At 38.0% G+C, this 12,103-nt stretch overlaps 1 protein-coding gene across 2 annotated transcripts in view; it reads left to right on the top strand.

Moving 5' to 3' along the window:
• Positions 1-12,103, top strand: part of LOC149299911 (dedicator of cytokinesis protein 9-like) — an 88,315-nt gene that overhangs the window by 22,527 nt on the left and 53,685 nt on the right. For both annotated transcript variants that reach the window (XM_089485891.1, XM_089485890.1), the window contains exons 3-4: positions 7,322-7,411; positions 9,356-9,438. In XM_089485891.1, the coding sequence (XP_089342017.1) occupies positions 7,322-7,411; positions 9,356-9,438 (173 nt within the window). The remainder of the gene's footprint in view (positions 1-7,321; positions 7,412-9,355; positions 9,439-12,103) is intronic.

Below are 12,103 nucleotides of genomic sequence, written 5' to 3'. Positions count from 1 at the left end.
AGCGTTTCTCCTAGAATTGTTTATTTTAGGAGTAGCTAGATCAAAGAAGGATGATCAAGATTTCCGACATTTGTCAGCAAAGATGGAGAAGCATTGAAGTTTCCCATCCGGGGCGCTCTCATTCCGCCTGGAGCTGCAAACGTAACTGTGACCTTGACCTGATGTCAGTGCAAACTATGATATATTGTCTTTCACAGCAAGGTGCTCTTGGCATAGTATCAGTCAGAACCCATTTTATTGGAATTAAAATTCTGTCACACTCAGCATTTGTGTGTTTTTTGTTAGCTTTATTTTGTTTAAGTATTTGACCACAGATTGAGTAATGTTGGCTTTACATTAAACAATAATAATCTGTTGATCATGGTAGAGGTTATTATTAGGTTTTGCAGAACCACTCACATTCAGTTCTATCAATATATAATGGAAGCGTCTTGTAGGGGTAAAGCAGATATGTAGAGGTTCAAGTTCTCGTATAGCATTGTTTAACTCTGGGAGACGGTGAAGAGGACCTTATCTTCTGTAGGAGTTTGGGAAGCCCTTATAGCTCTACATGCGTCAGTTCTGCAATACTCTGTACTACAAAAACGTAGCATACATAATACAGAATCACGTCCCTGACTTAGACCAGAAAAAAAACTGTGTTTCAATCACCACCGTGAGAGATGTGGCGTTGTGGTTTCTGGAAGGGAAGTAATTATTATTATTATTATTATTATTTTATTTTTTTTATTAGGAGAGACATTGTAACCTTTTCTTTGCCAGGACTGTCTAAAGCATTTGGCCAGATAATTCTATGAAAGCTCGCTTTCTGAAATAAAGCAATTGTGATTTTTTTTTTTTAATTATGGGGCTCAAAATTATATGTGAAAGCTAGGAGTACAAGGAAGTAAACCCTCTTTGGGGTATATTCACTACAGGGAGATGCGGCAGGAGATTTGTGGTTTCCGCTCTGTTCCTTCTTTATTTTATTTTATTTTTTATTTTTTTTTAGGACCAAAAAACTGAAAGTTTCTCTAGCTAAAAGGGCTCAGCTGTCCTTGTATAAAGCACAAATTGTACAGGGCCAGCACATTCTCATGAGGTTTAGCTCATTATAATGTATGTCAAGAAGCTGAGACACAACTCTACTGCAAATATGTGGTGCATAAACATTTTTCCATTTAAATATTTTCTGGTATTAATGTAAATCACTAAATCACCTAAATCCAGTATTTTACTGTTCTGTATCCTAATAAAACCACGTGATTGTGTTCAGGGTTTAAATTAAGATATTTGTTCAAAACAAAGCTTATTTCCTTGTAATGGGCAAAAGGTATCTTATCTTCCAGTTTGTAGCGTATGCATGAATATTCCTCCCCATTATGTTATCTCTTTCATATTGTAAAGTTGCTTATTATTCTTGATTGGTTCAGCAAGCCTCTTTAAAAGTGATACTAGGAGAAAAGAGAGAACTTCATGACAGTAAGAGAATACATGATGCTGTCTAAGGCTGCCAACGAGATATATTATCGGGGGGGGGGGCAGGTGTTGAATCACTGTCAGGCTGCATGGAAAAGTGGGTACCTATTACCAGTCCCATTAACAGTTCACCACGTGGCATTGTGTGTGGCCACAGAATTATGTAACATGCAATATATGATACTATGTAATATTTGTTGTGGTGTTTGTTGAAGAGCGTGTTGGATTATCAATCTTTAACGCACCTAATTTAAGCAATATATGATACTACGTAATATTTGTTAAACTGTACGAAGAATATGTTGGATTATTACCCTTTAACACATTTTACATAAGCAATGACTTGTCAGCATGGAGAAACCAGAAGAAAAAAGTTAGTGGGATATAAAGAAGAACATCATTCTGCTTTCTCACATCAGGATCTCACCGACGATCGCTTGTTGATAGCAGAATACAATGGATTCAGACTTATAGTGGGGGATCTCATTCACCGGAACGATTTTCTTATTAACGAGCATACAGCCCTGTCATACTCCCTAGAATAGAACCCTTTGCCTAAAAAGATGAGTGGAATTAAGGAGACCTCTGAACAGTCGCTTTCTTCATATGCTTTTTTCTGTTCTTCTGAATAACGAAGGTTTCCAGATGACACAAGTGATTCCGGGTGGTGAAAGGAAATTTCCGTTATCACCTTTAACACTAAATGTCTAACGCTTTTTTCTTCAAAGTAAGGAAAAAATAAAGATGTTCAATATTAGTCTTATTTCAGTACTTAGACTGTACACACAAAATGGCCCCACCGATATATTCCTTTACACCAATTTTTTTTTAAATTTTCTTTATATTACTTAAAACAATTAAAACCAGAGTGCCACCATGCAAAATGTGAAATCTTTGTAAGTAGCGTCTCTTAAATCTGCTTAAGCCATTTCCTCAAAGAAAGCTTCCTGGTATTTATTTTTATCCCAAATATTTGTTTAAAGATGCAGTGATTACAATCTAAGAAAAAATCTGTGGACCTAGAAGCAGGAAGCCAGGCCCTTGTGAGTACAAAGGTATTGGAAGAGTCCGCATCCGTCTCCTCTTAAAAAATAACAACAAAGTGTATGCAAGAAGCACAGACGTCAACCAGGAAGCTGTTGGGTAGAATCTTTAGGGATTATATATATATATATATATAATATAATTTAGACCGAACATTTATTGAAATTAGGGCTGCAACTAACGATTCTTTTCATAATCGATTAGTTGGAAAGAAAAGACAATAAATGTACATTTTTTCGTTTTATTTAAAAAAATGCATTTCTTGTTTTTATTTCCCAATCTGCCCCCCCCCAGTTATGCTCATCTGAGCCCAGGGCCACTCTGCCCCCATATATGCCTTATACCCCCCTGATATGCTATTGTGCCCTCTGCAATGCATTATACCACCTGATATGCCCATTTGCCCCCAGGTATGCCTTATATACCCCCTATATGCCATAATGCCCTCTGCTATGCCTTATACCCCAGATATGCCACTGTGCCCCCGATATGCTCCAGACTCCTTGGTGTCTAGTGGGGGTAGCCAGTGAACACATGCGCGATGCGCATAGATCAACCTCTGCTGCTGGCCGGCACTTTCGCTGGAGCTTAGGTTCGCTGGGTTTCGTTCGGTTTTGGGATAGTTTCTTTATGAGCATCAGCTCAGCATCTCCTCTTCCATTCGATTCCTGTATGTCCTGAGCTGATGCTCATGAAGAAGCTGTCACAAAACCGAACGGAACCCTTTTATTGGGGGTTGTGGATACCATAAACAGCGGAGATCACATTGCTACTTTAACAACTGGGTTGTTCAATTCATTTGTCTCATAGAAGACATCACCCACAATTTGAATTTAAGTATGTTTTTTACTTTTCAATTACACTTCATTCACATTGGTGTAACATTGAAACAATAGATATATTCATTTTATTGAATACTGCACAGCATTTTATTCGTTTTTATGATATATTATTGAGCGCTGCAGTTTATCTACATTAATATTAAAGGGGCGGTTTAATGTCCTAGAGAGGCATGAGCAAGCGGGACAACAAATATATTTAAAGGGACTACTCCATTTATCATATGCATTAATGTTCCCATGTTAACTGGATAATGTCTAAATCCTGTTCTGATATCACATAGAAGTGGTGCTGTTATCATCATGGCTCCATCTATTAGTGATTACATATTCTGAATATTACAACAAGCCTGACAATTTCAGTGTTTTTTTATTATTTTATAGACAGATAACAATAAATACATAAATAACAATACAAGCTGAAAATATGCTATTGAGTCTTAGGAGCAGTGTTTACATCACCGTCACGGTAAACACAGCAGTTGCTATTTGACATCACAAGCATTAGAACCCTCAGGGTAGGGATCAGAGAGATGCGTGTAGACATCTTCCTTGTAGTGTAGAGGTGACAGTATCGAGAGGAGTGAATTGCAGCCATGTCCATTCGGGCACTGTGCAGTATTTGTCGCGTCACTTTTAATAACACCTGCAATGTGACAGCCCTTCGCTGCGGACACCTTTTCCATCAGGAGTGCGTGCAGCAATGGTTTTACGCGGCTGCAAGACAAACTTGTCCTCAGTGCCGAACCGTGGTTGGCAGCAGCCAAGATATAGTCCAGAAATTATTTTTTGAACTAGTTGAAGAGGATCCAGAAGAGCTGAGGAATGAAGCGGACAGAGTGTATGCCCGCCTTCTCTCAAAAGAGAGGGAGCTGACCGGATGGTTCAAAGCGGCATGCTCACTATATGAGGAGGTGAATGAGAAAAAAGCCGAGTTACAAGCTTTAGAGAAGAATTTTAGAGACATGACAAACTCATACTCGGGGCTGGAAGAACAACTAAGGCTTCTGTATGAGGAGCAAGCAGAAACCAAAGCCGTCATGGAGAGAACCATCGGTCCTGCGATACTTGAAAGACCAGCTCCCACGGGATATCAGCGGCCGAAGCTCCGTCGCCCTGGTGAATTCCTGCAGAAAACCTTTAGTTTCCCTGCAGAGTCTGTGGAAGCCACCGGTCCTCCTGTATTTGGGATGTCATCTCCAATTGGAATCCAGAGGCCCAAGCTTCGCCCTCCTCATCACATGGGACGAGCTCTTGCTTGATTTAAACGTCCTCCATAAAACAACTCAACCACTTCTAAATGTTAGGTGGTTTGAACCCTTGTAGTTCATAATAAATTAACTTGTTAGGATCTTATAATTTGTTGTGTTTTTAATTTTGTATTTCTCTGGTCCAAAGAAAATCAAAGCTGCTTGGTATAGACATAGCTATATTTAGCATTTTTCTAAATTATGATATATATGTATAATATTAAGTGAACATATGATGGAGGAACGTCACCTTAGAAAGGAGAAGGGAGATACTCAACTACAGAAAATGAAACCATGATTGGTGGGAAAAAAAATGTAAAATGTCTTAAATTTTTGGGATGACTTCTAGATGCAAACCAAATTTATCAAGCCGTGCATATATCATATACAGACGCACTCATTTATATCACTCAACTTACGCATGTCATGGGATCTCCTGACTGCGTGTTCAAATGAATAGCATGATTTTTCTATGTCATATAGTTCTTTTCACCTATTCTTTCTATGTAAAGGCTTGGATGAGGAAAGATACTTTCAGGAGTAATATTTAATATGCCAGTTCTGACAGCTTTGGCCACATAATGTAGACGAATATCTTCAAAATAAATTACAATGATTACAAAACAAGAAGCAGGAGTTACAATTTTAGTAAATCGGTTCAGAGAGGCTGAAATATGGTGCATTTACATGACACTTCAATAACTTAATATATTATTTGTTACACTATTTTAAATACTGTTCTCTTTTGCAATTTTTGACATTAAAATGTATTTGATGGCAGCTTTTTATTCATAAAGACAATATGTTTAAAAAGCTGTGGTAAGAACTTGTTGGACAAAAAAAAGGTGGTGCAATTTAGGACGTTTTTAGCAGTTCTTGTTGGCTGAATGAGATTGGGATTAGGGCTGCAACCAACGATCATTTTCATAATCTATTAGTTGGCCGATAATTTTTGCTTGCCGCATGCCCCCAGATATGCCTTATACCCTTTATATGCCACTCTGCCCCGCCACAGATATGCCTTATAACCCCTATATACTATTGTGCCCTAGATTTACCCCCCGTGCTTCAGACTCCAGGTAGTACTAAACCGAAGTGAAACTGTGGAACCTGCAGTATCTTCAGCTGTTGGCATAACCTGGTTGTTTTTACGTCTGTTTTTCTAGCTCTCTTGTAGAGCCTTATCTTTTACTTTCAATAATTTTTTATTAATTTTCAAAGAAATAAGAAGTACAAATAACACAAATAGTAATACATGGGAGACGGTCACAGCTGTCAGTTATGATCCGACCATGCGGCAATCACACTCACGCTTGGCGATGAGATATCCTCGCATGGAGTCCATCACTGGCGCATTAGCCCTTTCTTACTGTCTCACCAGGAATGTTCAAAACGTTTACATACTGATATTGAGGATTTTTTCAAAATTAATGCACCCTCTGTAGAAAGCCCCATATCTGTATGGAATTGTCATAAAGCGGTGATTCGAGGTTTATGTATTAAATACGGCTCCATACTCAAAAAACAAAGAGAAAAACAATTAACGGATCTCCTGACTAAATTGCGAAATACAGAACAAGCTGATATAGCCTCACCATCTGATATACTAGCCTCACAACTAACCTCTATTAGACGCGATCTCCGTTGCCACATACTGACAACATATGAAAAAGCCCACCGAAAGACACAAGCCCACTATTACGCCCAAGACAATAAAACGGGTAAACTATTAGCACATCGCTTTAAAAAAAAGTGACAAATTCCCGCATACCTTTTCTCGTTTACTTCTTTTTCTTACCCATCTCTTGCCTTTCACTTTCTCACCTCCCGCTGCAATTAGCTACCCCCTGTTTCCACCAGCTTCAAGATCACCAAGCCACTGAATTCTGCTTGTGGCTTTCCCAGCAATGATTCAGCCTCATCCAAGTAGTCACTCGCCTTCCACTTTAGTCCTAAAAGATTGCAAGAGGACAAGAGCAGGACAGTCTTTTCCTTCTGCACCGATATGTCTTATATGTGTTCATTTTATAAATCACTTGTGTATTTAATTTTTTACTCTTTCAGTGGGTTGTTTTTTGGACTTAAGTATAACAAAGGCTAGAGACAGGTTCCTTTGGCTTCCCAAAATACCTCTATTTGTATTGATCGATACTGTCTATTGATTGTTGTGTGACCCCCTTCAAAATTAAATACACGGTGTTCCTAAGTTCTTAAATTTGTCCAAGTGAATGAATGCATTTAAAATATTGTTTACAGCTTCAAGGAAAATACACATTGTGTAGCAGTCTTCCCTTCCACGATTGTTCAGTAGATGATGCATGTAAAAAGTTTTATTGCAGAATCTATTGTTCATACAGTAATTTATATTCAGTGTTTAATTGTTAAAAATGAAGTGTTTTAATTAGCACTGAATTCCCTTGAATGCACTTACATTCAAGTTTTTAGTGCCTGCAAATTAGTAGGTTGCTTTAATAGTGTGTTTGGTTTTATATATAAATCTTTAAGAGTTGATCTTTTGGAAGCACTTGCTATTTCATGGGCATTGTTACAACAGCGCAAAGCAGGTGGGATCTACAAACTAAGCTTGTGGGGCATCCCACCACAATGGACTTAAATCTGAACTTCTAATTTTTGTAATTTCAACCTTTACCGCTTTGCCAAGAGTATATCCACAAATGAATTATCCCATAATTAATGTTTTTTTTATTTTATTTCCCTTCCACAATACAGATAGCAACACTAAGGCGGCAGGGCCGATACATTTGCTCAACTGTCCCTGAAAATGCGGAGAAGGAAGCTCAGAGCCTGTTTGTCACGGAGGTGAGTGAATACACGGAAAGTAAATAGTGGATATACTTAATGCTGATGTGCGGTTGAGTTCTTCCCCATTATCCTCTGCTATCACAACCATATTTACTTATAGCTGTTCTGTCAAATGTATGTTTGCGTTTATCTATTCTTTCTAAGATAGGTTCCCAAAACATGCAGGGGTGGGTTTTTTCTTATAGCGTATGATCCGACAGCCTAGAATTTTCTAGTGAACGGGGACTTTTAAAATCTCTGACTTCGTTATGTATTTTCAAGAAGGGATGAACTGGCCATGTATAATTTATAGTGAATGGAAGTTGAAAGTCTCCTCGTCAGATCAACAATGTACTATGTCCCTCTTTCAGGAGAAATCCATTGCCCTTAGTTCCCAGTATGTTTGGTAGACTTGGTGAGCTGAAATGTTTTGGATTGTTTGATCATTGCACTAGCTGCTAAAGTTTTGTCATTCACCATGCATTTGTTGGACTGTAGGGGGTCAAACATGAGGAGCATTGCATTATATGGAATCGAACACTGAGTGACCACTAAAAGCTTAGAAGCAGTTGAACCAAGATCTGTCTATGAGGGATTGGATTTTGTATTTTAAGTCTTATTAGATGCTGTCTCTGGAATTAGGTTAGCTTGTTGATTCGGGTGACCAGAATCTATTTAGTTCTAAAGACTATGGAGCCGTAACCTTTTGTTCCTGTCATACTTTTTAATTGGCGTGTGGCCCAGCGATAACAGTGAGTTGTAACTTTGGGTGGATTATAGTGTTGCTTCCATTCGGCATTCGTTTCAGAAGTTGTATAAAAATACACATTGTAACACGCGCTGTTTAACATCCACCTTTCCTTTCCCTCGGACTTAGTTTGTGTGCAGAGTTGCAGTGTTTATTATCTTACGTGTCTGTTTTTAAGATTTGGACTTTAAAGCCGTGTTTTTTGTTTGCTAGATCAGGTTAAAGGCGCCACACTGCTTTTGGCTTTGGATAAATGCTCTGTGACAAGGCTATTCTTGTTGTTGCTCCCGCTTTTCTGAGATATCTGCTCTAAACACGGGCAGAACAAGCACATACGCAAAATGTTCCTGGAAGAACCTTTGTTGCCATTCAGTGGTATTTCAAAATAAATATAAAATGTTTATAACAAATCAGCAGTTTGGCATTAGTGGTCCAAGCTAAAGCATTATTCAAAGTGCTGCTAAGGGAACATGGTATGTTTGAAAACAAAATGTTATCCGGCATTGCTTTGATTTCTCATATAGATTGATTACCTCTTTTATTTTCCCATTGGGCGCAAACATACGTTAAGCTTGAGAACCTTGATTTCTTTTTGTTTTTTAATGACCCTTTTAAATTGTTTAATGGGTAGCTTGCTGGCAATATGCCAAATGGGTACTAACCCTAGTTCGAGATACTATTTTCCGTTTCTGGAAGGACTTCTCTTACTGTCAAATGTGAGGAGATGACCTTGTGTCTCCTGTGGAAGCCAGCTGGTGATAATGTCCCCTAGGAGAGGGCTTGTGTTCTGTTTTTAATATATTAATTTATAATGCACAATTTTAACTAGATACTGTGATAAATCTGATCTGCTTTCCAATGTTTTATCAGTCTGTGTTTGTAGCTACGTATTAGGCTGGTCTTAAAATGGTTGTTGATTTGTTGACATCTAAGTGTTCTGTAGAACATTCCCTCTTCAGTAGCTCAAAGTGCCCATACATAAATCACTGAAAAGCATTGTCATGAGAAATAATGGGACTGGGCCAGGTTTTTTATGGAATTACATATTTTTCTTGTATCTTCAAGTTAATGATGGTGTATGCGTACCCCGTGTCCTTTCTGGTTCCTTGTTAGATTCTCTATAGTACGTCATTTCCAATTCTTAATGTGATTACATTTGCAGAAACCATAATACTAATGCAGGGAAACCTTTGCTATTTTTTATCTTCTATCAGTGCATCAAAACATATCATTCAGATTGGCACGTCGTCACTTATAAATATGAAGACTATACAGGAGATTTCCGACAGCTTCCAAGGTCAGTGCGCATGCTATTACAGCTTGTTAATCCTAGGAAAAGTGTTTACAGCAAATGTGTGAAGATAACTAGGATGTGGTACTTTGCTGGCGGCATCAGATTCTCTGAGTAGGTGTCATTCAGACACCTGAAAAAGTGTTGCTGTATTTCTTTTTTGTATTCAATCACGACTGGCAGCAGAATGGAACTTTAAAATAATATAAAATTTACTGAGCAATCCCTACCTTCATCTCTCATAAACCACAGGTAATGAATCACTGAAATCCTACGTGGCAATATTTTACCATTAAAGATAAATCCTGGCACAAAATGGATTGATACTATTCCTGCCTCTATGTGCACTATGACCTTCTCTACTATGATTCATGGGGAAGTTAATATGTTCCATATATATATACTTTTATCATGGATAAAAAAAAAACATCTAGCGATCAATCAAAGATAAAGGCCGGATTATCTAGTATATCCATGTAATTACAAGGAAACTACAGAATACTCACTTTGACATTCTCTAAGCTTTTGGTACTGCGTGATATTAGGAGTTATTTGCTTTTTTTCTTTCATTAATTATTACTATAGAGGCACTAATGTGTCCACTCTATTTGTTTCTAGTATGTTGGTGCTGGATTTTGATTCTATAGTATCTGTTTCAGCTACGTTTCAGAAATATGCAGATTCAGCATGCTTTGCCTATAGTTAATGTTTAGCTACGGTAGTTTGGCTTCTACATGCAAAGTTTTCATAACCCTGAAAGGCAGGGGAGCAGTACAGTACAATTAAAAGCGAATCAATGCCGGTCCTCCATAAGACAGATCTGATCCCCAAGAGACATCTCCAGGCTTTGATCTTGTCTTGACATTGGAATAATCGATTTGCAGTGGTAAATACGGGCAAGAAATAGTTCAATAGGTGTCTGTACTATATGGACCCAGAGTGTCTCCCATAGGGTTTCCACACCCTCACAATACCTTCAACTTTCCAGAAACAAATCTTCCTGCTTTTTTCCTATCTATATTAGTGCATTTTATTTTTTTACAATGTAATTACTCTTTTTAGTAAATTTGTTTGTTAGGAGAAGAAGCCTGTTTATTTATACATATATATATGTAGGTGTGTGTACGTAATAATATTGTGCTTAACAGTGGTAACAAGTGTAATTAAGTGGTACATTGTTTGTTAAAATATTCTTTATAAACATAATTCTTTTTTACCGAAACACATACTTTCCCTCAGGCAGGATATGGCTTTAAAAGTAAGACCCCTATATTTCTTTGCCCTATGAGTGTAAGCCTAGAATCTTGATCCTTGACAATCCATGTGTGCTCTAATTAGAAAGGACTGAAGAAACACTGCATCATTTAAGACCCTTAAACTTAAATAATTTCCCTTTTTTACAGGGGTAAGAAGGTAACAGTTTTGAGGAAAGAATAATATCAAACAATATTGTGTATGAAATAGGAAGCGGGCAGCTGAGCTGAAAGGAAAATCCTCAGTAGGTTCCAAGGAGTGGACAGCTTCAATGAAGTATAAAATCCGAGTTACTGAAAACAGAAAATTAGATCTACCAAGAGAAAACAATACTCCCAACAGGGCTTCTGCAGATCATTTACACATATAATTAATCACAATAAACACATTACCGCTGCGTTCTTCTAAAACATTGACTAGTGCCTAATATAATAAAGGAGTTTGTTTTAAGAAAGCATCCATTTGTGAAGTCTTTCAGAGCAAGCAAGCCTGTGTGTAGGTTGCCTGCTTGGTCCTTCAAGCAAAATCTAAATAATGGTTATGTGCAGGGGTAGCATCCGTTCCTAGAACGGTACTGTACGTTGTCTGCCACACCACAAGCATGCAAACTAACATGGCTTAGAGTATTTAGCTTTGTTTTCTGCAACCTGCTGCATGATCTGTGCTTTGAATTGTACTGATCCTTGTAGGTCCACCAGTTCCATGAGGACCTGTTCTTATTCTTTGAAATACCCCCTGGTATTTTCCATACAACAATCATGCAGATGGTTTGTCCAATTTGTATATGACTCCATTCGTTTTTCTCTTCTAACCATGTAGTTGATGAGTTTTAAAACTTTATGACCCAATAATGCTTTACTCTATCATAACAGTGGGCGTCACGGGCTGCTTTTGGGTGTCAAACATCTGATATAAGCTCTGGACAGGTTCTCATTTGTTTATAGGCTGCATGTTTATTTTTTGGGGTGAATGGGCACAGATCTTATGACCTGTACCAATTCCGTGTAAGTCTATTCCTGGAAAGAAATAGGTGTTGAAAAGTTTTTACTGCCCTACAGTGGGGTTAAGAAAATATCACAAGAGGATTTTCTATTATAGTGGCAAGACGTGCAGCCTGAGACACGTTCTGCTGTCCAAGAGCAAGTGTAACGTTTGTGTGCTAGGAACGTCGGTCTAACTTTCCTCCCACTCTGTCCTCTTACCTGGGTTAATACACATTAAATAGGGAGTGCATTTTTTTTTGATATTATGAATCACACAAGTGATAAGTGTACTTTTTATATCGTGTTTGTCACGTAAAAGTAAGAACAACATAGCAAAAGCAGGTCACAGAATCAGAGCAAAGCTAACCAAACACAGTAGTCTGGTCTTCAGACTTCTCATCACTAAAACAACGTGTGAACAGTATGGATATACT

The sequence above is a fragment of the Sceloporus occidentalis genome, unplaced genomic scaffold, assembly GCF_023333645.1.
Source record: "Sceloporus occidentalis isolate IW3139 unplaced genomic scaffold, rSceOcc1.0.p SCAF_27, whole genome shotgun sequence".
Classification (NCBI taxonomy): domain Eukaryota; kingdom Metazoa; phylum Chordata; class Lepidosauria; order Squamata; family Phrynosomatidae; genus Sceloporus; species Sceloporus occidentalis.
The sequence above is the reverse complement of the archived record's forward strand: the minus strand, read 5'-3'. Positions and strand labels throughout refer to the sequence as shown.